General features: G+C 38.6%; 2 protein-coding genes across 2 annotated transcripts in view; one reads left to right on the top strand and one right to left on the bottom strand.

The window, feature by feature from the left end:
• Positions 1-18,961, top strand: part of CDK3 (cyclin dependent kinase 3) — a 54,724-nt gene extending 35,763 nt beyond the window's left edge. Inside the window, exon 8 of the mRNA XM_087955769.1 lies at positions 18,841-18,961. Within this exon, the coding sequence (XP_087811895.1) occupies positions 18,841-18,858 (18 nt within the window). The 3' untranslated portion in view covers positions 18,859-18,961. The remainder of the gene's footprint in view (positions 1-18,840) is intronic.
• EVPL (envoplakin) overlaps positions 1-23,234 on the bottom strand; it is a 45,596-nt gene extending 22,362 nt beyond the window's left edge. The window contains exons 1-7 of the mRNA XM_026667496.2: positions 23,042-23,234; positions 9,140-9,242; positions 4,518-4,672; positions 4,251-4,374; positions 2,236-2,361; positions 815-853; positions 477-638 (exon numbers count right to left, since the gene is read on the bottom strand). Coding sequence (XP_026523281.2) covers positions 477-638; positions 815-853; positions 2,236-2,361; positions 4,251-4,374; positions 4,518-4,672; positions 9,140-9,242; positions 23,042-23,115 — 783 coding nt within the window. The 5' untranslated portion in view covers positions 23,116-23,234. The remainder of the gene's footprint in view (positions 1-476; positions 639-814; positions 854-2,235; positions 2,362-4,250; positions 4,375-4,517; positions 4,673-9,139; positions 9,243-23,041) is intronic.
• Between the last annotated feature and the right edge of the window lie 2,978 nt (positions 23,235-26,212).

The raw sequence follows: 26,212 nt of genomic DNA, 5'->3' as shown, positions 1-26,212 counted from the left end.
AACAAGGACTTCACATGACCACGACTTCCAACTTCCTGCCAGATTCTGCGTGTAGGAAACTGACACCGAACTTTGCAAATCACAAACATGTGATTGATGATGTTGCAACGGTCAGAAATCTGGGCCAGTTGCTGAGCATCTGGATTGTAATCATGTGAGTGTGGAAGCATTGCAACATCTGGAGCTGTAAGTATCACTCAGCACCATCACAAGTTTGAATGGTTCCTGAAAGAATGGACATTAACAGAGGGCCACCTCTACATTTAACAATGAGTAAATTTTGTTGAAATCAGTATGGCTGGAGGAAAATTTTGCCTGGGTTTTCCTGCAAAAGCGTATGTAGTATATGGGCAGGGATGTGCCATTGGGACACTTCTGAAACTGATGCTGCAGGAGAATTATGTTCCCTAACAGACTTCATGAACCAAGAATTCCCACACTTACAGATATAGTTTGACATCCAACTTTTCCTTTACCTCATACTCACGCCGGACTGACTGGGGATCAATCATTTGATCACTCCAGTCCTGCTTCAAGATCTTCTGCTGTTGCTCTGAGAGATATGCCAGCTCTTTCATGCAGCCTTGGAGGTGGGTGTAGAGGCTATTCAAGCACTGGCCTCGCCAGATAGAGGCTTTCTGTCAGATTGAAGGTAAAAAAATATTGTCATTTCATTTCATTGTTGTTGTCCATTGTGGTACTCAATTTGGGAAGGTATCATCACATCCCCTTAAAACCACATTAATCTGATATAGCACGTTAATATTTTCTTTTGAAAAAGTTATAACCCGACAATAGTGAAGAAAATTCTTACCAGCAAGTCCTTATATTGAATCTTTAAATCTCCAGCTTCCTGTTGGAGACAGTGAGAACAATTTTATTCTTAAAAGGAACAATACTAATGGTTTACATAATGTGTTAAAAATATATACCATCTTGTTTTATCTTACTATGGAATTACAATTATATACTGTAATATTTAGATTTAATATGATCTTTTGCTTTAAAAAAAATTTCCATGAGCAGATTGACACTTTCATAATGTAGTCAATATTTACCATTTAAATATTGAAGGAATTGAATTGTTAACTCTCTCCCCCCAAATTTGCATTTGACTGTCAGTCAGTACTATGAATAGATATTTCATTTTTTTAAAGTTAATTATGGCTCAGTCTGTAAACTGTTATTGTCCGATTACAGAGATCTTTTTATGAAAACATTCATTACAGTAATGGAACATTTTAGTATTGGATGCCCAGTATGCTAAGTGACATTTAATAAACCTTTTCAACTACATTCTGCAAATTTTAATTATTTATTTTGTTAAACAAATGTATATGGCTGTCGACCCAAGTGACTCAGCAGCTTACAACATTAAAACATTAATAATCTGAAAGTTCCCTATTTTTCTTATCTTGCAGCTTCAGAATAAATTGCTGGATAAGAAGAAAAAGTAGTCATTCCCATTCAAACGCTAATGGTTTGAATTTGGATTTAATTTCAAAGAGCATGGCCAAAGTTGAAGACTTTTAAAGCTGTAGATTGCAACAGATTGTCTGCCCCTTTTGTCTTCACAAATTCAGTTCTCTCATATGTGTTGGATTACAGTTCAAAATGTCCCTACTAAGCTTCGGACAATTACTGGGTTAGCTAGTGATGATAGGACTTGTGATCCATTATGGCTTTGATTTGTATTTTTCTTCTTCACCATCACTGTTAATACACCCCCCCAATTATGCAACACAAAAATGCTTAAAATAAATACTGTCAGTTCTCCAATCATATTACTGGGATACAATAATCATATCTCTACATACAGAATCAAGTTTCAAGTCTGTTGTCTTAGACTTCTGATATTTTCATATATTTTTCTTTTCAAGTGTAGTTCTGCCTCCTAGAGTACAATAATTCACTGTCTGAAGTACAGTTTACTGTACTAACCCTTAAAGGTTAGCAAATGAAGACTTGTGAATTTCACAAGGATAGGAACTTCACCTCTTTATAAAAACTATCAATTCTAGAATACTAACGTTCACTGGGAGTTAAGAACTTGGTTTGTTTAAACAGGTCTTGTGAATGTGTAATGGTTCATTTTTCAAGGTGTGTGAATTCCAAGTTGGATATTCCTTAAAATGATCAGATTAATTATTCTTCACTCTCCAACCACACAGCACTGGGAAGACATGTATTATAATTTATCTCTACAGTAAAAAGACTGACCATATGCCATCTTACCATACTTTGAAGATTTTTGATCTGCAGGCCATATGCTTCTATCTCCTTCTGAAGAATGTTGTGTTCTGCAATTTGTTTTTCCAGCTCAGGCATTGTAGGTCCATATTGCCCTCCACTGATTTGTTTCTGCAACAAACCCACTAGTAAGTCATCACACTGTATATATTCAGAGTTATTCAACTGATCTCTTGTCCAAATGGTTGCCATGTAGTTCCTAACACTTGTAACCACTGCTAGCACTGAAGCCAAATGATCCTGAAATGCTAGAGGGTGGAACTCAAAACCAGAAAAAGGTGCAGTAAAGTGGTTATGAGAAGAAGTGAGACAGGTAAAGACTGATGGGATCATTTTGAAAGGTTTTGTAGTTGTCTCACCAAAAAGCTCATCTTATTGATAAACCTGTACCTCACAGAACTGATTAATTTGATACAAAGAATATATTATGGTATTATATTTTTGTGAAAACACAGGCAGAAAGACATGAGTAACAAAAAAAAATCTGGTATCTTGAAAGCTTACACAAATAAAGCTGTTGAGTATGTTGATATCCAAGACAATAGTAATACGAGGCGAGATGCAAACCCTCCCAGCCTTAATCAAGGTGTGTTGATAACCTACTAACATAGTGATACAAATGGGAGATAATTTTATATGGAGCTCTGTAAAACTGTACATTTGAAGAACAGTATCTGCAGAATAAAAACTAGAAATATTCAAGACACTAGAAAAGAGAACCATCAATATGCATTTTATTCCTAGACATTTTTAGAGTACCTAGGAAAGGAACACCATGAAAGCAAGTCTGACTTTGTGTTGCACTGGGAAGAAAAAGGGAATTCGTTCCAAGAGACCCTAAGAACCTTAGTAACAATACATTATTTCTGTGCTGACTTGTAAGTCACCAAAGGAGAATTCTACCCCTCTCCCAATCATTGTGTTAAATTCTGTGTATGAAAGTAATTTATGATTAATACAACTGTTGATTGGCACTCTTGGGAACAGTGCCCTCAAGTTTTTAACATTTTAACAAGACATAAATACTTCTTCAAAGAATTGCCTCCAATTATATCTTAAATCTAGGTACCCTGATCTCATTCTCAGAGTAACTATTCTAGACCACCCTGGGCAACTCCTTTATGAAGTGAGAAAATGGAAGGGCATTTTAGTGCTTGTAGTTAAAGTACTTTGAACACTCATTTTCTCTGGGTTTGAGACATTTCTCTGGGTTTCAGGCATTACTGCTCAATAATTATTAGATTTTATGATATGTGAGGTTTTGCAATTAAAAACAAGGATATTCTAATTGTACTTATAACAACTTTCTTTGCTGAGAAATTATATTTAACAACAATACACAATCCCTATTTCTGTAATTCATTCAGTAATGGTGAAACAAGGGGCTTGAAATATAGTTGCTAGGTTGCATTACTAGTGAAGCTGCATGTTCTTCATAATATTTAATATTTCCTGACCACTTGGTCTGGCATGAATTATTAAACCAGGGTTATTTTTATTTTGCTTAGTGGTAGGTTTTCAGTATATGAGAACAATTGGTTTTACCCATTGAACTAAACTATAGTTTGCATAACTGTGGTTTCATTCGTAAGCTACAGGTGGCTATGTTTACAGTACGTAACATAGTAAGTTAAGATCAAACAAGCCACCATAATGTGTAAACTTGGCCAATATGACTTGGTCTACCTTAAAGATTTGTCTATGACAAAGCAAACTTCCTGGTTTTATCATGAATTTGGATAAAAGGTTATTGAAAATATTATTGTATTACTAGGGCAAATCAGTGCCATTGTCAAAGCCACGCATGCCCTGATAAGCATTGGTTGAGGTAATTTTTATTATGCCAGTATCATATTTGCCTTTCAAGGATAAAAAACATTTGTTCTTCTGCTATGATCTCTAAGTAAAGATGGAATTCATGTTCAACTTTATTCATTTTGTTGCTCAAGAATTGCACTTGATCAAATGAAATGCCATATACCCAAGCAAGCAACTCTTACCTGCTTTTGTTCTAGAATTTTTGCCCAGTCCACTTTGGAACTAACTTCAGAAAGTGTAAATTTTTCATAGAGCTCTCGATATTCTGCACATTGATGTGTCATTCGGACATGGAGCTGCTTGATACTTTGGGAGGGGAGAAGAAAGGGAATTTCTTCATTAGAAAATGGGTTCCTTCAAGGAAGAATTGCCCAAACTTGATCTGAAGCTTGTCTCCAAGCATTTACTATCTCTCAAGAGGGCTGCATGGAATATAAATCATGACTTACTCTTTTTCAATTTCAAAGGCTTGAGGATGTTTCAGATGCTTGACTTTGTCCACATCTAGGAAAAGGTCTTTCAAAAGTGTCTCTGCGTCTTTCAAGTTTTTACCATTTATCTGCTGGAATTCCAAAGGCTTGTTCTGCTGACGATTAACAGCATCCTACAACAAGAAAAACATAACATGCATAAGTCTCATTCCCAGCAGAGAGGACAGAGAGAAAGTTGCAATTGTAAATCTAAAAGGCAGATGTTTTAGGCTGTAGCCTGAGTATGTAATTCTTGACCCTGATATTAATTCCATAAATGCAGGTAAATAAGTTTCATCTTATAGTTTATTATGTCAGCTTTTATCATAATGGTAAATGTTAGGAATGTAAGTCACCTAACAGTGATTTGGGTTGGAAATATATAAACCAGGATAAACATTTTAATATTGTATCTTTAAGAATCCTAAAAGTGTAATTGGGTGTGGTTTCTCAAACGGCCATAAGATGGAGCCAGAAACCTGGATTGTTTATTCTTAGTCCCAGAAGAAGTCTCAGTGAGTCTCTCTGTTTCCTTCTGTTGGAGAGTATTGCCGTTACTCATAATTGACTGCTATTTTTGGATTTGATGTAAGTCTGATATTGAACTGTTTTTGACACTGGACTTTGTTATTGGACTGAAAACTGACTGATTTAACCATGAATGACTTGGACTGTGTTTGAACTTTGCTTAAACGCTTCTGGAAGTAAAAACCTACATTTACTGTACAGTGTATCTGTGTGCTGTGTGTGTATTATTCAAACACTTCTCTCAATACGTCTCCCTGTATGCGCTCATTCTCCTAATGGGGACTTACCTCAACAGTACACAATTAATCTACATAATTCATCACATTGAATAAACTCCTTAGATTAAAGGGGAAAAAAACTTTGACTGAGCACTGAATTAGATATTTGTTGTTTTGATTTGGCAAGCCATGTTTCATATATTCTGAGTTCCCTGATAGTAGCCAGGAAAGTACCTAGGACTACTTTTGAATGGTTATCCTCTATCAAACATGGAAGGAGAGGCTCAAGTAAAACTAGTTTAGCAACTGAGCGTACACTACACCAAGTAAACAGTCATCAAGAAACATAGAGCTTCTGTCCCCTCACTCTAAGATAAAAACTAAAAATTATTTTCATGAGTTAGTCATAGTCTTTTGATTCCAAGCTCAGAGTTATCATACATTCAAATATAGCCCTTTTCAGATAGCAGCATTATATAAAATGCAAAAAGGCAGGATGAAGTACTGTAGTCAGCAAAAGAAACGAAGGGCAGGAAATAAGAGAAAAGGAAAGGAAAAGTAATTTTAATTTGCTCCAACAGCCATAATTATAGTTCTCTGTCCTTGCAAAACATTCTTGCTTCCATTAAGTCCATATCCTGATTCAAACACTGACTTTACTCTTTCAATATGTCAGCTCTTCTTGCTGCTTTCTGAGCTTGGTTGTTTGGCTTGCAGATGCGTTTTTCATTACCTGACTAGGTAACATCTGATGTTGTTACCTAGTCAGGTGAATAAAACATCTGCCAGCAAACCACCAGGGATTCCAGGGAACCTTGCGCCAATGCTCTCCTCATTGCAACCCTGAGCGACAGATATTCTCTTCTATTGGGACATTTAAAACGGAGGGTTTCAGCTGCAGATTCAGGAACTGCGCCGGGCTGAGGAGCACCTTCAAAACTGAGCGCTGGGCAGTGGTGGCCCACGGCTGTCTCCGTGGTTCAGGACAAGTCCCTGCAGGATGGCTGAGAAGCCCCGCCTCTCAGCCCTGCCTTCCTCAGCCCCATCCCTCAGGTGTCTCCCTCCCTCCCTCAGCCTCATCCCTCAGGTGTCTGCCTCGTTCCTTTCTCAGTCGCTCTCTCGCTCCTCCACCAGCCCAGGAAGAAACTGCTTCAAAGAAGCCAGCAGGGTGGCTTTTCCTGTCGGCGCAGCTCTTCCGAAGCGCCCATTCACCCCCACCCCGCCACCCACGGTTCAATCCAGTGCTCCGTTCTGCCTGCCTGCCTTCGTTTCTGGTGGTTTCGGAGCGCAGCTCCTCCGAAGTGCCCGTTCACCCCCACCCCTGCCCGCGGTTCAATCTAGTGCTCCGTTCTGCCTGCCTTCGTTTCTGGTTGTTTCGGAGCAGCTTCGCTGAGTAAAAGAGGCGAATAGTTATTATTCTCAGCCGAAGCTGCTCCGAAACAACCAGAAACGAAGGCAGGCAGGCAGGCAGAACGGAGCACTGGATTGAACCTGGATTGATTGGCGGCGGGGTGGGGGTGAACGGGCGCTCGGGAGCTGCGCCGACAGGAAAAGCCACCCTGCCGGCTTCTTTGAAGCAGTTTCTTCCTGGGCTGGTGGAGGAGCGAGAGAGCGACTGAGAGAGGAACGAGGCCGGAGGAAACCGAAGCCACTGAGTCAGAGAGTAGGACAGGCTTTGGTTGCTTCCTCCCTCCCCTTCTTTCATTTGTGTCCTTGATCCCTGATCCCAGCAGCATTCACCGAAGGCGAAGAAAGCCGCCATTTTTATTTTATTTTTATTTTCTTTGCGGCCCGGTGCAAAGTGATCCACGGACTGGTACCGGTCCACGGCCCGGTGGTTGGGGACCCCTGTTCTAAACTAACAGCACTTACCTGGAGGTAGGTAAGGGTCAATGGCACTCAAAGGTTGGACTCAGCTTGCTTGTGGCTACATAACAATTCTAGGTTGATCCCCCTTTTCACTCCACCCTCAAGCTCTGTTAATCCTCCTACAAAAGTTGTTCTTTAGTCCTTTTCAAATACCACCTGAACACTTTTTAATCAAAATTGCTTTGCATTTTCTTCCCTCTTTTATTTTTTAAGTGTTCCTACCCTTTGATATATATTTTGAATTTTCTTTTGCTCCATATGCATACACAAATACTGTGTTCCTCCAACAATATGGCCTCCCCCAATAGGAAGTCCCAGCATGTTTTATAGGCATAAAATGAAATCAAGCCCCTCCCCCTCAAAGTTAGGCCTATTTTAAAACATGCAAAATGGGGGGAAGGGCAGGGTGGGCTTGCCATTAGGAGCACCCCGCAGGCAACCACCATGTCTCGCCACCAACCTCCCTACTCTCGCTAAGTACTTTTGCTTCAGACCCGGGTATGGTGTTGCCTGCAGGCTGGGTCAGCAGGTGGGCGGCGTCGGCATAGATGGTCACTTGGCATTGATAGGTCACTTTTTATCAGGAGACCTTCCGTTGCCATTGCTTCAACTTCTGCCCATGTCACTCTGGCGTTTGGAGCATCACAACGGCGTTTGACGCAGCCATGCAGGGCTGGCCAGGACTCCTCCCTGCAACTGGAGCCCTGCCAGAGATACTCGGCTTTAAGTGCTCCTGTCGCCGCCTTCCCGGGCATCATTCGAAGGCAAAGCCCATTCTTTTAAAAATGACACCTTACTACGACAAAGCCTCCCCCACCCGAGAGGGCAGCCCAACCCCACGTGGGGAGGCGAATGTCCCGGGGCCACAGTGCAGGATCGGCCCACCCCTGGAGAAGCGCCCAGCTGCCGTCCCTGCCTGGCGCCGGGCAGAGCGCAAAGAGCCTTGCCTGGGGCACCCCGTGCAGCTGACAGGTGGGCCCTCCTGCCCTGTGGCAGAGTTCTGGCCAAGGCAGCGGCCACCTCCCCGCCGGGCCCTCTGTCCTATTGTTTCTCTTATTCTTTTATTTTTCTTATATGTACCCATTTCATTTATTCACAACTATGTATACATTTATACTTATTATCTTGTAAACAATTGGCAAATCAAATAAATAAATAAAAATAAATAAATTGTCTGTACAATATAGAAATCTCCAGCTCTTTATTCCACTCCCAGAATCCTTGATCAAGAAATAAATTCAAGCAAATTGTGTTCAAGCAATATTTTTTTTTTGCTCTTTGTCTCTCATGGGACACCATCAAGTTCTCATGTGGTAGCATTCCATATATGAATCTATGAGTGGCCATTAGGATTCTGTATAATACATTCTGAAAAACCCTGATTTCCCCTGATTTAGAAGATAGTAATTCATTCTTTCTGACATATATTTCATTCACAATTACACCTTCACTTTCATACATGTATTCATCAAGCTCTCTGCACAAGATTAGACTACCTCCATTTAGATCTTTAAAGGTTTCCATATAGTTTTTTTTAAAAGCACAAAACATCTATTTTTCTTTCTTTAACATCATTCATTAATTGAGTCCATTGAAGATAGGTGGCTAATGAATTCAAATAAATAAAAATAAAATAAAATTTGTCTTTTGTCTCATATTAAAAAAATGAAAGAAGTTTGAAAAAGGAGACCTCTTGAGTTTCTAACGAAGCTATTTGAAGCACCATTTTGTTGCAAGAAACTATTTCATGAGTTCAATCCAGTTTTTTTATTTTGTTCTTTTGTACGTTCAGGCAACTCTGATTTTCTGTAATCTTGTCATTTTGAAATAAAGGTCACAGGTGATTTCCCTTGTATCTGGTTAGATTTATTTGATGTATTTGCCCAACTAGAATATGAGATTTTACTATTCTATTTGGAACTTTGTCCAACAATCTTTAGAGTCAACCATATAGCATGTTTTTTTGTATTCAAGTTCCAATTTTACCTTCTTAAGTTTGGTCTGTGTTTCAAGGATGTCCTTTTCCACCTGGTCAGCATTTTTTTGCATGCGAGAGATGAGCACCGCTAAATCATTGCTGCTTGATGATCTGCAGATAAGAATATAGAAATCGGGTAGGTTAAAGATCCAGTTTTTTGCTCAGAATTTGATACTGAAGCCACATTCTTTTTGATAATTATTTTACTCAGTATACCATAGAATTAGAACCCAAACTGGAACATTAGCCTCAGTAGTAAATTCCTTTAAAAATCTCCGTAATCAATAACTACACAGCAGTGAAATATAGATTCACCTATGACCTACTGGATAATACAGGTAGTCCTCGACTTACAAGAGTTCATTTAATGACCATTCAAAGTTACAACTGGGAAAAGAAACTTATGGCCATTTTTCCTATTTAAACCCTTTGCAGCATCTCCGTGATCAAAATTTGGATACTCGGCAACTGATTCATATTTATGACGATTGTAGTGTCTTGGGGTCTTGTGATCCCATTTTGTGACCTTTTGACAAGCAAAGTCAATGGGAAAGCCAGATTCGCCTAACAACTGTGTTACTTCAGTGATACACTTAACAGATGTGGCAAGAAAGGTCAGGAAAATGGGGCAAAATTCACTTAACCTCTTGCTTAGCAACAGAAATTTTGGGCTCAATTGTGGTTGTAAGTTGAGAACTACCCAAATGTATTAAATAATAAGTAACAAATAAGACACAAATGTTTTGAGCAAAAGAATGATTAGCACTCTTGTGTCTTTAACACGCATAACATTCAAAGAAAACCATGAGATACATCCCCTTCCAAAATCTTCTAATCTCATAACTTTCAAATTAGAATCTTCTGATGTTTGTCTAATGTTGTCTCTGATGTGTTACAGGATGCCATGCCTCCCTGTGAACCTGTTACAGGGACACAAAGGCACTCTAGACCACAAAACAAACTGTTTTAGAAAAGAGATAAATAAAAACTGAATGTTAGAATCATCTCAGTTTCCCAAAAGATGACTTTCTCTTAGGAGGCGGAAATGAGTTAGCAAGGAAGCTGGAGTTAGCAAAGGGGCTAATGAACTAGCAAAGTAAACTGGAGTCTTAAAAATCCAGAAGAACTCTTGAAAGAAGAACTTTGATCAAGGAGGTGAATGGTTGGCAACTAAAGATAGATCAAGACAGTATTAATTGTTGAAGCTTGTTGAATTTTGTAGAGGGTTCATTAATTAATTGAATTAACACAAAGGTGCTTCCCCCCCCCAAAAGACAACTGAACTTTATTTTTCCTTGAAGACATTTTGTTTCTCATCCAAGAAGCTTCTTCAGTTCTGACTGAATGGTGGATGGTGGAAGGATTTATATTCCTTGCAGTCATCTGGACATTAGCATTCTTTCTGAGAGTGGTTGAGGCCACTCTTTTATCCCATCACACACATAGCTTCAAGTTTTTAACAAGCTTCTTTTGTAAATCCAATAAGACAATATTTTCAGGTGATTTTAGTTTATCATTTGTATTTCCAAATCATTCTCTTTACCTATCATTTATAGTTTCATATTTTTTCTGTTACTTAAAATCTTTTGTCCCCTCTAGTATCCAGTTCCTAAAATCAATTATCTTTTGCTATTAACTTGCAACTGCCAGGTTAGAGAAAATAATTTTTTCTCATAAGAAATGGTTTATTTTTTTATAGTTAATACCAAAAAATTTACAGTAAAACACAATATTCCAAATTTATCTGAACCATTTGCAAGTAACTTAGATCAAAATCTAGTTTGGCTTTCTGCTATTTATTTCAAATTCTTTAAGTTCTTAAGCTTGTAATTAATTATTATTTTGTTCATGGTTGAATATCATGCAATTAAGATTTTTGAAACTTGTTGTTCCAAAGGTCTCTAATAGTTTTAAGATGACTCATAGGCAATTTCTGAAAGTAGGTAGAAAGTGAGGGTTGCAAACTTAGTGTCCTTTAAAAAGTTCTGCTGTGGTCACAAGCAAGATGGCTAACCACACCAATGCTTAGAATCTCAGAAAACATCTGTCCTATAATCTCCTTATCAGGGCCAGCTGTCCAGAGTACATGTGGATGATCTCCCATTCTCTCTTTATCTAGAGAGGTTCCAAGGAACCAGTCTACTCATTAGTTCCTTGTTTTTTCTATGGCTGTCGACTCTATGTTTCTGAGCTGTCTTCAGTTCACAATGTCTCCTTCAGAAGTCCTCATCATTCATTTTCTTTATTAGCTTTTCAGTAATAAACTCAGCTTATATTTTGAGCAGGAATAACATACACAAACAAACTCAAAAACTCTGGACTCACTGACTGTTAAGTCCCATATTTTAATTATTACTGCATTTTTGCAACAAAATTTAACACTTACTAAATACCAGAGGCCCACAGTACAACCTCTCAACTACTATAAGATAAAACATACCATTTTATATCAACTAATAAATGTTACCATCAATATTAGTGGTGCCCATTGGCACCCACAATTGTAAAATATCGTATACCAGATGTATTAAAACCATTTGGGAACCAAGCCTTCTACAAAAACTTTGTGTAACCATGTGAAAAGAACAATATCCAGGTTGCAGAAATATTAATTGCAACATAAACATAATAATAAAACAGAAAACAAAATATAAGAAACTGGGCTTTCCACAGGATGTGGAAAAACTTTAAGATGGCAGTTACAATAATACAATTGAAGCTCCATGAGGCACATAACAAATAGGTGGAGCTTTGATCATACTGCCATCTTGTCTTTTTTGTCCACACTCTGCGAACATCCCTAATAAGAATTATAGTATAATACACTTTACAAAAAGAGTCTTAACTCTCCCTACACTGGAACATTTTCTTTAATTTGGTGTGCAAAATCCAGTTTGGCCCTTAATTCAGCAGAGAAGCTGGTCATCTGGAAGCACCCTCTCCTCACAATAGGTACCAGCCTTTCTAAGTAGACCATAAAATAATCAAAAGCTTTCAGTACAGCAGGGTTGGATGTCTTAAAACACACCCTATCACTTCAACGAGACAAGATCAATGGGATCATAAATAATTAGAACTCAAAACTTTAAGGAATTCACAAAGAGTTTCATGGCATTACAACTAAAATGCTGACTGGTCTTTCAAATTAAAATCCAATTTAAGCCCTCTCATTTGTTAATTATACATTACTAGAGCAGTAGCAAATCCTGGAATAAATTAATATTGTGGAATGAAAAATGTGTGTTGATCCTCCAAAGAAAGGAGGGATATTGATACATAATCATTATGTGAAAATAATACCGTTGGCAATATGTAGGGAAATGAACCAGCCCTTCCAGAAAAATTGGTTGATACTGCAACAAAATGCTGTTTAATTAATTTTATTCAATCTAGATGTTGTTCTTCAAAGGAAGCTTTTATGTTGTAGGAACATCGTATTTTCATAGATGCATAAACTGTGTTTGCAGGACAGGCCCAGACAGGCAATGTCATTCTTTCTCAGGCAGTCTCCCATTTTTCTTTCTTTTTACTCCTTTCAGAACACTCTCAAAAAGCCCCAAACAGTTCAACTTGAGCTACACGTACCATAGGAGAATATTTGGTATGTTCTTGCTACCTGACCCTGTTTCTAGAGGATGATGGATGGGATTATTTCTGGTATTGCAGTTTTGAGAGCACAGTCAAGGAAAATAAACATACTCCAAACCAATGTTTTCTCAATCTTGGCAAGTTTAAGATGGGTGGATTTTCCCAAGCTGATTGAGGAATTCTGGGAGTTGAAGTCCACCCACCTTAAACTTGCCAATGTTGCGAAACACTGCTCTAAACTATGATTCCAGACTGTGATTATGGCAAATTAGGACTGCAAGTTTGGACAGCATATCAGATCTTACTTGAGTATGCTTTAGCATATCATACAAAGATAGCTATAATGTTGGAAGATTTTTTGGGGGGTGGCACAGGAGGCCAGCTCCTAACTGATACCAAATTCAGATGCAGAATGCAGCAACAGCATGGCTGAAAAACAGCTTCCCAGCCCCATTGCTCAAATGTGTCAGGCAAAAGAGAGCACACTTACCTCCTAAAGCAGATTTGTTTTTACTGTGGAAAAGGATTAACATTAAAAACTTTCTCCACTTGAGAATTGGCACCCTATAATTACCACCAACTGGTTCTAGTTCCACCCTTTGGAGTTCCACAGCATAAAGTTGCCCCTGCTTCAGCATTAATGCAATTTCTTATATCTAATGTCAACTTGTTAGTACTTAAATAATAACAGAACACTGTAGCTAGGGCGGGGGGTGGAATTATACCCTTGTACAATGATTTCTTTTCTCCCACCCCACTCCTCAGAGGTCATTGGCCTCTGCAGCCTGGAAATAGAAATGAGTTTGTCATTCTTTTCAGTCAATTGCACAATCTGCTTGTCTCCTGCTCAGCCTCATAGCCTTTCCCTCCCAGGAATGAGGAGGAGACATGGTAGCAAATACTTGAGCACCACCCAGAATTCCGGTGTTATTTCCTGCCAAACTAGAAGGAATATGAGTCATTCTACATTGCTTCTCAGGCATGTTGAGACAAACCTATCAATGTATTTGTTTTTATGAAGTCCCTTTCTATATAGACCAACCAAAGAAAAGTCACAGTTTCAAGATGCTTGGTCACACTCTGTTGTACATGGCATGGTATGCAAGAAACCACAACACCTGGTGACTCAGGGTGTTAAAAGAAACCCATACAGGCATTAGAGGGGAGAGAACAATTTGTGTTCACACAGAAACCTTTCTTGTTATCTGGCCTGGCCTGGCCCCATCAGCAAAAGTTCTCTCTAAATTGACAGGATTGAAAAGTTCTATGTGCTTCTTTTAAGATGGCCAGGCAAAACAATGATACTGTCTAGCATTTTAGTAAACATGCCATTACTGACTCCATTATTTTGGCTAGTCTACCTGTTTTTACAAGTCATTGGATTTAACTGGCAATAGTTGATGAGTCTGGGATGTTGCCCCTCATCCAAATGTTTCTGCCATATTTCTGAGCAAATTGCATGCCGTATCAGATGCTCTAGGGCAGTGGTTCTTAACCTTTTTGAAAGAATCGCCCCCTTGAGCCATTGAGGAAGTTATCATCGCCCCCCTCCCCCAACATAACCTCTCAATCACAACACAGGGAAATAATTCTTCAATTTATGCAAACATGTTTTTTGTTTTCCTTAAAATTGTCATCAGGACATATCGATGCAAATAATTCATTTCCAGTCTTTTTCCCATATCTCAACTGTGTGAAAAATTCTGATGCCACCCATCACTTTACTCCCAAACTTCGTGATACATGTATTTCATTATTATCTTATTTATTCAAGACACTTAAATGCAATGACCACTGAAAACAAAATTCAATTGCAAGAAAATGAAATGCCCGAAAAAAAACAGTAACATTTAATGATTTAATTACAAGTGAATTTTAAGACGCAAAAAAAATAAAAAAATAAAAAGGGCATAAGAACAAACCGCAATGCAGGAACTAAGAATTTCAAGACAAAAACTCTGAAACTAAATTAAGATTTGAAGAAAATATATATTCATGCACACTGTAAAAAGGGTTAAAAAGACACAAGGAAAATTTTTACAGAAGGAAAGCAACAAAAATCAGAGTGACAAATTTAATGGGTAGAGTGATAGAGGCTGCTGCGCAACACGCATGAAGATGAGCGATGCGTATTCACATACGTCTGGCGTTCTGTACTGAAGCTAGCTGGAGGAACATTTTAAAACACAGTTCCATCCACTAATAGCGAGCGATCTGGTGTTTTTGTATCACATATATACAGCGGTTCACTGTACAAAAAAAGACTCAAAAGTGTCCCCAAAACTTCTCGCTCCATCACCCCCATATCGCCCCCTTCCGTTCCTTCGCCCCCGCGTCGCCCCTTTTCGTTCCATCACCCCGCTAAAAAATGAAATCGCCCCCTGGGGGGCAATATTGCCCAGGTTAAGAACCACTGCTCTAGGGCACTGTGGGAAATTCAAATGCTAGAGGGAGAGGCCTCATACTTAGCTTTCCGAGAAAAACATCTGGGCAAAATAAATCACATCTGTCCTCATGAACTGATTGAAGAAAAGGTATGGTACGAATTGAAGTCACTCACTCTCCTTACTTAGGAGTCTAGGAGTCTTAGGATCTAACAACCAGCACTTACCTGGAAGCCTAACTACTCATTAGGACAACTGATCATCCCCTTCTTATTGCTGGCTTATACTTCAAAAAGTTCTAAATAATTGATGAGGCAGGCCTCTCTTTGCAGGATTTATGCTAACTCTTACTCTCATTTAAATAATTCTTCCTGTCTATTTACATCAAATATTTTTAATCTATCAAAATATGCCAGCTACTTCCTCAATGCCATGATTTCCTACCATTTCACCCATCCACATGTCCTCTAGAGCAGAGGCCTCCAACCTTGGCAACTTTAAGAATTGTGGACTTCAACTCCCAGAATTCCTCAGCCAGCAATACTGGTTGAGGAATTCTGGGAGTTGAAGTCCACAAGTCTTAAAGTTGTCAAGGTTGGAGGCCTCTGCTCTAAAGACATGTTTTCTGGTTGTGGGAGCTCCCAAATGGAAATCAAATTAGGAAATGAGGTTTAATGAAAAGAAGGACTAGGAGTGATGTGATAGCAGTGTTCCAATATTTGAGGGTCTGCCACAAAGAAGATGGAGTCAAGCATGTGAAGGCAGGACAAGAAGCAAAGGATGGAAAATAATCAAGGAGAGAACCAACCCAGAACTAAGGAGAAATTTCCTGACAGTTAAACAATTAATCAGTGGAACGGCTTGCCTTTAGAAATTGTGGATGCTCCACCACTGAAGTTTGTAAAGAAGAGATTGGACAACCATTTGTCTGAAATGGTATAAGGTTTCCTACTTGAGCATGGGGTTGGACTAGAATACCTCCAAGGTCCCTTCCAATTCTGTTATTCTGTCTGAATTGGAGAGTTCAGGATCCTCTCCTTTGGATCCTTCCTACCATCCCAAGCATTCCCATCCTATAACGGTAGGCGGGAAAGACCTTGGGACAAAGGCAAAGTGATGCTGCCTAGGGAATGGTGAGACAAGAGACAGAGCTGGATAGTGGGCAGGGCAAGAGGCTCAGAAGCAGGGGTGGGATTCTACCAGTTCGGACCTATTCGCTAGAACCGGTTGTTAACATTCTAAGCAGTTCAGAGAACCGGTTGTTAGAAGAAATTACTGGCCTAATCCTGTAAGGAAGGCAGGAAGGAAACATTCTGGTGTTGCTTACAGAAACTGCCTCTCCGTTAACCCTTATTACATTCTTGGCAGGACTAGACTTCCTGTCTTAGGAACTTCTCTGGAGTTTTTTCCCCCCTCCTTTGCTGGTACTTTGCTTGTGTGGAGTGACCATTCAAAGTTACAATGGCACTGAAAAAAGTGACTTATGACCATTTTTCACACTTACGACTGTTGCAGCATCTCCACAGTCGTGAGAGGCAGGGGAGGAGATATGTGCCTCGATGTGAGTGATATTGAGTTGGCCATGCCCAGCCAATAAAATGACCACCAAGCCACGCTTACCAACTAAGCCACGCCCACAGAACCGGTTGTTAAAAAATTTGAATCCCACCCCTGCTCAGAAGGGACCCTCACTAGATTTTTAAGCTGCAAAGAAAATGGTGGGAAATTTGTACTTCCAAACTTGCAAAGTTTGGTTAACGTAGCTTTACAATAAAGTAGAATTAGCTTATCTGGTCATGTTTCCTGTTTGGTGTACATGATAAAGCCGATGCTTGCTCTCCTCAAAGCTCATGATGAAATCAAGCCAGGACAACTTCAAAGCATCTCTCTGGAACAACAGATTCAGAAATAACTACCAACTGGATTCAGGACAGTCTTTTTCTAAAAGAGTGCCCATATGTGTTTGCTTGTTTGTTTGTTTTATATTTCCTTACCAAAGTAAAATAACTGCAGCCAACCAGTATCAGCCCAGTCTGTGTCAGATTATCTACAATCTTCTATTTTCTTCCCAATTCGTAATTATTCTCACCTCTACTCCTAAATGTTTTCAGCCAATGCAAACAAAGGCTTCCGTGCCAACTAGTTATGCAATTGTTTTTTTGAATCAAGGAGTTTTGTCCTCTCCCAAAAAGTTAGGCTTGACGAAAGTGCTCTATTCATCGCTGTCAGATAGCTGGCAACTATTATGGGTGGTTTGAAATGGGAGATGAATGGCCCCAAGCCAATCACATATCTCCAGTTGCAAAGCTGTGGTACATTCTGTAAAATCAAAAATACGATGCTTCTTTTAACACCCTAAAAATGAAATCTTTTTCATCCTCTCTCTGATTCTGCTATGGTTGAACAAATTTTATTCTAGATATATAGACAGACTATCAACTGTGGTCCCTGACACCCAGCTCATGTTTCTCCTGCCAAGTGCAGACACTTACCAGTAAGATTTCTGGCAAAAATGCAGTTTGTCAATAACTCCAATTACCATGAACCAAAAACCCATGTTTAGATTTTCTGCTTTTGCTACAGGTCCTTTAAGCAATTTATCTGTTCCATCTCCCATGTAGCTGACTACCTTAGTGAATGGCTTTGCAAGGCAGTGAAATTCATGAAGAGAAATTCATGGACTGTGCATATGGAGGAGATGCGTGAAACTTTTTTTTGCCTCTTTATAAATCTTTGCTTCCTTTGTGCTATATGTGAATTCAAGGAGTTCTAGAAACAGGGCCAAGGAGTGGAACTGTAAATGGTGGCATGTTTGAACAGAGAAACTGAATGCTGATTAGCTGATAACTCAGGCCGGGCTGCCATTCTCTACACTCAACTACTGAATGAAAGCTGAGCTGGTGGGTGGGTGGGGTTTAAGGTGGTAATCGTGTAAAATACTATAGAAATAAAGCACATTGAGGATGTTTTGCACATCAGACTGCATATGGAGCAGAGGTGATATTCAGCAGGTTCTGACCAGTTCTGGAGAACTGGTAGCAGAAATTTTGAGTAGTTCCAAGAACCGTCAAATACCATCTCTGACGGGAGATTTTACAGTATCCTTCCTTCCCTTGCCACACCCACCAAGCCACGCTCACAGAACCGGTAGTAAAAAAATTTGAATCCTGCCACTGATATGGAAGAGCTTAATAGGCTTCCTAAAACAAATCTGATCTCAAAAACATAAAGATTGGAACTCAGAAAACATGATATAGCATAATTGCTTAACATGGCTTATTACATATAATGTACCTATGTGTAAATTCAAAGCCAAAATGTTATTTCAGAGCATGCAAAGGGCAAAACTGAGCACTGCTTTGCAGCTCCTTAAAGTGGCAGGGTCTTCTGAGATCATCCTTCACCTCTGGGGGACATCTCTTGATCCTAGGAAAAGATGTCTTTAGATTAAGGAGAGGCTAGGAGATGCTAGATGCAGCCCCCTTTATGTTCACGACACACCTTTTTTGTCTTTGGACCACTGGGATGTGCTGTACCTGGGGCTGCCTTTCAACACAACTCAAGCTATAACTAGAATGCAGCGGCATGAGTGGTTATGGATATTCCCTCCCAAGGAATACCACTACTATACAAGCAGCACTAGTTTCCAACGGGGTTCCAATTATAAAGTTCTTCATAGCACAGGTCTCCTATTTCTTCTGCCCATCCAGTAAGACCTGACAATTCACCTTTCCTAGGTTCCATCATTCGAGTAGAGTTCTGTCTTGTTGGACAAGCCGATATGCCTCCTCTGCCACCATTCGGAACAGTATTCCCCCTGGATGGTTTTGACCCTGCCTGCCTTTTAAAAAGCCTTGAAGATCCAGCTCATCCTTCAGGTACTGAATCAGAAGCCCATCTTAATTGTTTGAATGCCTAAACTTCCCTCAGCATGAAATGTTTTTTGTTACATTTTTTAGTTTATTTGCTGTCTCGGCTGTTTTGTTCATCGCCCTGAGCTGCATGACAAGCAGGCAGGCATAATAAATAAAAATAATTTGTATACATTCAGAGCACTGCTCAGCCATGTTACATAGACTGTAAAACAGGGATAATATGGATGGATTTATATTAAATTACAATGGATTTGGAAGCTACAAAAGTTATTTGTATCAAAAGCAAAACCTGGAAAACTACATGAAACATCATAATCTTGGATCCAAACCCTAAACCACACTGTCCCAAGACTAAAGCCCACTGAAGGTTTTGGGAATTTGCTTACATTTGAGGGGAGATTTGGGAAGGCAAATACACTTAGTCTAAACTTAGCAACTTTAAGATTCGTGGATGTCAAATCCCAGAATTCCTCAGCCAGCATGCTGGAAGTTGAAGTACTTACAGTTGCTGAGGTTGAGAAACACAGATCTACACCACCCATCTTATTTGCCTTTTGTTTTGGTGGAGAAAAACCAATTGACAACACAAAAGAACAAGTAACAGATTTAGAATACACAGACTCAGCTGAATATAAATATATATCCAACGATAGACGTTCTAGATGTAAAGTAGGACGAATATATTGTCAGGTTAATATATGGTAGATATTCTACATTTTCAGAGGTGTTTCTTTACATTGTAGCATATCACAATTCTACACCTTTCTAGAATCCAGGTCGTGTTTACTGAAATTACCAGGGAAAACTATTAAAGCAAAGCCACATTGCTGATCTTTATCACAAAGCCCATATCTCAAAGACAGCCCATAAAGGAAAATAGATAAAATTTATCATAGCTGTTCTTGAGGAATGACTGTTGTATTTTGGTTTAGAATATAATATATTTTACATGTTTTAAAAACATGGAATCTTATTTCTTAGCATTATTAGTAATAGTATTCCTTGCAGACTGAAATCCTGGACAGCTTCTTCTTCTTAATTGACTTGGTTTTGGCAATAAAATAAATAATAATTTAAAAACCACAATTACTGCATTCACATTGTGCACTAAAAGAACCAAGTATTATTAACATGATTGGGGAATATAGTCATATTGTCAGGAAAGTACAAGTCAGCTTCCTCCATCAATACGGTAGAAAGCATTTACCACAGAGTTATTGTGCACATTGAAGTGCACACCATTACCTACATGCATATATCAGTCAGGGTTGCAAACCAAATTATTTTCATTGTTCATTACAAATATATATATATACTGCAAATGAGTGGAATTCTTGAAACATTTCTAGTTCAGATGGGTGGGTTTTATAATATCACCATGGATTTCATTAACCCTTGTATATTTTCCCCTGAGAAGTCAACAGTACCAGGTTAATGCCCTATATGGGACTAATTCTCAGAAGTATATATAAGAATGCTGCATAAGGAGTATGCAATGAAATAATCTCACGTAATTTACATTCAAGAAATCTCACAGCTGAGAGATTTTAGTTTTGACAAAGTACTAACATTGTACATCCACTTCAGCTACATACTTCATATTGCATATTTATTACATAAATGAGGTATAATCTAGAAAAGTAAAGAAACAATATTACATCTGCAATTTGCTTCAAGATAAGCTACCAGATTAGCTTCAAGAAAGTCAGCTAAACAAACAATCCGATTCTTCATAATGCTCTGGATAAACTACCAAACAAAATGCAGCTGATGCCATACCATAAAATCAAGAAATTTGATTGTAAAATTTGAGAAGTAAAATCTTGTAACCAAGATTGTATTTGAGTTCTGCTACCTTTGAGTAAAACCTAATGAATTATCTCCCTTTTCAGTTGTCATTTGAATAGAACATTCAGTTGGTTGGGAGAAGAGATAAAAAACTGGAGCAGAAGGAACAACTAATAGAATCTCCTAGAAGACTGCATGGCTGATGGAACCAAACAACATTCTAATCACTGCAATACTTTGTTGCTAGTCTAAGATTTCATAATAATAAGAAAATCATTTCTGTAAGTGCTGCTCCTTCTGTTGTGTCAAAATGACTTCACCTTTCAACAAGATGGAGGGATCTAAAAATTCAGGGGAGGCATACATTTTGAAAAATGTAAAGTAGTTAAGAACGTAAATAAATAGAACAAAAAACCAGAACAAAAAAACAAACAAAAACCTTGACCATAGCATGGAGAATTGATATATTTGATAATTGATATCTGAGAATTGATATCTGTGATGGATACAGTGTTTGCAGCTGTATTCACTATATAAGCAAGCAACGTTACACATCACACCTTTCCATGAGCACAGCTCCATCTGAGACTTCAGCAGACAAGCCTTCTAATAGTAATATATTTTTCCTTCTCAAAAAGGAAATAGAACTCAGGAAATTGAGCATACTCATTCCTCTCAATATTTCAGAAAATAAAGCAAAACCAGATTTTTACATTAAACCTCACCTCTTTCAGAATTTAATCTATTGCTGAATCACTTCCTGGCTGTTTCCTTTGCAACACTCATATTTTTTTTTGCTTTAAAAATATGAGAATTAATCATTCTAATGCTAATTATAATATACTTTATCAATTGTGTGTACTGTTTATGAAATGGCAGGCTGGATATTGCGCAACATTTTAGCCTCAAGTACATCATGTAACTAAATTCAGAAGCAGTAGGCACAAAGTGCAATGTTACTTATGCATTTATCTAAGATCAAAGATTATTAAATTTGGCAGATTCTAATTTTTACTAGGCTTGTAGCATTATGAAATTTTCTTCTGGAAACTAATTAAGTTCCTGATAAAATTGCCACCTTTCACCAGACCAGACCAGGGACAAAAATGGAGAGAACAATTGGGTAGAGGAAAAAAAAAAACAATTAACCAACATCCAACTATTTACTATCTTGAGTGACTTTGACTCATTCATTCTCTCTTGGCCCAGCCAACATCACAAAGTTATTGTTGGGAGTGGGAGAAATAGGAAGAGTTGAGCTCCCAAAGGAAAAGAGAGAAATTAACAATTTAATACCCTGCTGATAATATATTTTCCCCACTTTTTCAACTACTTATTCTGTTAGTATGATGCAAAAAGAATTACATGCTTTTTAAAGTTGAAGCAATGCCAGCTAAATGGCAATGCAACATTCCATGGATAGCTCCCAATATGATTTTTGAATTTTATGAGATTCCAACACAAAAAAAGGCAGCCAAATCTAGCTGATGATCAAAAGAGGGTACCTGACCGATGGATTATATTTCCAAAGTGCATGTCTGTACAAAATAATGGTAGGAATCAAACTAATGGGGAAATAGAAAAGAGAGTACATGTGTTTGAAAGGCCAAATCCATGCTGTTTATATGTATATCCTTTAAAAAAAGTCTGACCATTAAACAAATATAATAAATATAATTTCAAACAATAAGGAGTCTGGAAACCTCTTTAAAATAGAACTAGTGTTATGTCCATTGTATGTATTTTCTTCCACTACATGAGACAATCATTTTTACATAGTACCTCTTTTAAGATTTCCTTGCTATAGAGATCTTGACTGGTATACAAGTTTCTCGGGGGTGGGGGGAGAAAAAAAAGCTATTTGTCCAGTCTTAAAGCCCCTCAGGCATATTAAACTACAAGTCCTAAAATTCCCATCCATCATGGATACTGGATTAGGAAAAGCTGATGGAGGGATATGAGAGAAAGAGAATTCTCATTCAACTTTGGCCTACTTGCACCAGGGACAAAAACAGACTTTAGTTTTCAGGTATCCTGTTAGGCAAATAATACTTTCACTTGTTCCTTGAAATCTATTTAAGCAACTAGGAAGGAACCTGGACAGCTTTTATTAAACAGGCAAAATGATTTTTCTTAGCATCTTGTTGAGTACCTTAGCATGTATGCATCTTCGTAAATAAATCCCACTGAATTCACAAGTAGACTGAATTTACTATATTAACACCAGATCTTATTCAATTCTGCGAAAAGAAAATTGTCAGAATCGGCAACTTACTTCAACTGCTTGGTTGGGGATCCTTTGTTTGGGGAGCTCCCACTTGGCAAGCCTTTGCCCACCCCTTTGAACATCTCGGCGTTATCCTGGGAAACTCCCTGTTGCTGATATCGGGAAGGGTCTTGATGGGAGGCGTGAGCGTGCTGTAGCTGCTTCTATCTCTGCTCCTGTTGAGATGATCTGACAGGAAAGGTTGAGAAGGTGTGCACATTGTTAAAAGCGGAATCTGGAAGAGGCTCCTCCCCCCTCAAAGTGCAGGTGAGCAACAGCAGTGAGGAAAACTTGCTTTTAAAAAAAAGGACTAGAAAAACCAGTTTATCACTGAATGAGTAAAAGCCAGAGGGAGAGTGGGAAACCTCACCCTGGTACTCAGAAGAATGCGCCTCTGTACAAGCCAAAACTTTCCCAGCTATGTTCACACGGTTTTCAACAGCCATTTCATGCACTACCTTTCTTTGCCTGCAAAGGCTAATCTCATTGTAAATCATGTTTGTCTGTAGTAAAGAATAAAGTACAAATCTATTCATAGCTAAAGCACAGAATAGATAACCTGTCTACAAAATTTGTTGTCCAAGCTATATATTCATGTTGAGAGAGATATTCTACATTACCATATACTTGTCTATCTATCACGGAGGTATCTTCTTGTAGGAAGCAAGCATTCCGTAAAGCAGGCTTAATTAGGAAATCTTTTTGCTTCAATATCTGCCACATTGAAAGCGTAGGATTGTAGTGAAAACTTATATTTTAGTTATATTTAGAGTGCCCAATAGGAATAGTCCTTTAACATTCTGTTAGACCATCATCTCTGTCAGGAATGGGAAGATCATATCATAGCAACTGGCTTTTCATGCTCATTCATAAAGTGACTGCCATGTTGGTAAAACTACCACCTCTTGGCTATAAAATTTTGGAAGATTACTAGATGGTAGCATGGTAGATAGATGATTGATTGATTGATTGATAGATAGATAGATAGATAGATAGATAGATAGATAGATATGAGATAGATAGATAGATAGATAGATAGATAGATAGATAGATAGATAGATAGATAGATAGATAGATAGATAGATAGATAGATAGATAGATATAGATAGTTCTATCTATCTATATCTGTCTGTCTATCTATCTATATCTGTATGTATGTATGTATGTATGTATGTATGTATGTATGTATGTATGTATCTCTTTGCTATCTACTGATGATCATTCATATTTCTGCAACCTTGAGTTGGTAGACCTAGGCATTACCAATCACAAGTCATGAATTTATCTGAAGATAAATTAGCAAAAGAGGCTTCCTATTGGATCTGGCCTCCTTGTCATCCCTCAAGTATTTTATGTAGCCAACCACATTTTTATATACTAAAAAAAATCTGATGGTGCCCCTAAAGAACCCAGAAGCATTTTTGGAAATGACAATGTTGAGACTGGATTTTAGTTTTGCAGCATTCCAACTTCCCATTAATGGCCTTTAAACATTTTAAAAATATTTGAAAAGCCAGGTGAGACACAGCTCCTGGCAAGTCCTAAGGTAATTCAACATGCATATGGTACTCACAAATTTGACAATAGGAATTTCAGAAATGAAATGCCTCACTAAACCAATTGAATTCAGTGTGTTATGAACAAATTTTATTTGGTTTCAATCTAAAATGGGCTGAAGAGCAATACACAGTATATACATAGTTTGTATAGACTAATATACAACAAACAGACACTACATACAGCATACTATACTCTAACAAAAAGCTCAGTATAAGGAAACAATGTGGAAACAAATGGAAATTGAGATCTACAGACAATGTGGCCCCAGCTACAATATCTGGAAGTCTCTAAACAAAATTTATTCCTGACTTGCACTTTTTAGGCATGTCCTCTGCCTCCATTCTCCTGACATGCCATGCAACATCTCTGATTAGTATTTCCCAAACTCAAGTCTGCCAAAGGAGTTGACTTCCACCATTCATTGCCCAGGCAGGACTAGATTACATCAACAACACTATATGCCCTGAGATTTCTAATAGAGCAGCAGACAAAAAGCCTTGATTTCTCTCACTATTTATCCCTTGTTCACTGATCTTCTGTAACAGAAAAGAGCTTGGCCAATTATAAACAAACAAGCAAACAAACAAAAACTTTCTGTACCTGTCAAGTTCCTGCCTTCATCCAGACACAAAACTCACTGGGTGAACCAGCTTAATTTGCCTTGCAGGGATGTTGTGAGGATAAAGGCTGGATAGGAAAAGCAACAAAGAATAAAACAAACACAACAACCAGCATTATAGCATTACATTATTTATGACTATCTATCAAGTCTATCCCATTGGTGTCACACATCTTTTTTATATTTATTGTTTCCTTTGCCAGTCTTCCAAATACATGCATTTGGAACACTATTGTATTTAGGATATTCACTGAGGCTTATAGCACAACTGTAAGATGAGTTGGCAATTTGCAGCCTTCTTCACAGATTGCTGGAACTAATGATTCAGTGATATTGAATTCACTATAGATGTGAGATTTGAAGAGGCTTCACTCTAAAGCAGTGATCCCCAACCTTTTGACGCCGCTGCCCGGTACCGGCATCAGCTGGGCGCCGCGGCCCGGTGCGCCGCATCAGCTGGGCGCCGCCATCTTTTGATGAAAAGTGCTTCCGGTGAGCTTTCTACCCGAAAAGCTCACCGGAAGCACTTTTCATGAAAAAGATGGCGGCGCCCAGCAAGCCGTGGCCCGGTAGGAGTTGTTCCGCAGACCGGTACCGGTCCGCGGACCGGTGGTTGGGGACCCCTGCTCTAAAGTACCCCAAATACACACCACATGCAAACACACAGAGGAAGAGGGAGGGGCAGGGAGAGAAAACATCCTGTGATAGTAGATAGAGCCAACAATGACCTACTTTTTAGCTTCAATGGATTTAACACTCCTCTTTACAAATATGTAGGCAAATAGCACTAGCTATTTCTTTCTGCCTTCCAGGTGAGAGCAAGTTTAGTCAAAACTGGCATTAGTGGTTTGCTAAGCTCCTTTCGGCTTTGGTGATCAATGCCATCTGTGATACAACTGATATGGGTGTGCAGGGAAAAATGCAACTTGTTTTACATCTGAATTCAAGTCATGCCAAGAATCTGACTGGAAAGAAAAATCTTGCCAGAAATAATATTAGAG

The sequence above is a fragment of the Notechis scutatus genome, chromosome 2, assembly GCF_049901735.1.
Source record: "Notechis scutatus isolate UNSWTSFEM ecotype Mainland chromosome 2, rNotScu1.2, whole genome shotgun sequence".
NCBI lineage: Eukaryota > Metazoa > Chordata > Lepidosauria > Squamata > Elapidae > Notechis > Notechis scutatus.
This window is presented reverse-complemented; position numbering and strand designations above follow the sequence as displayed.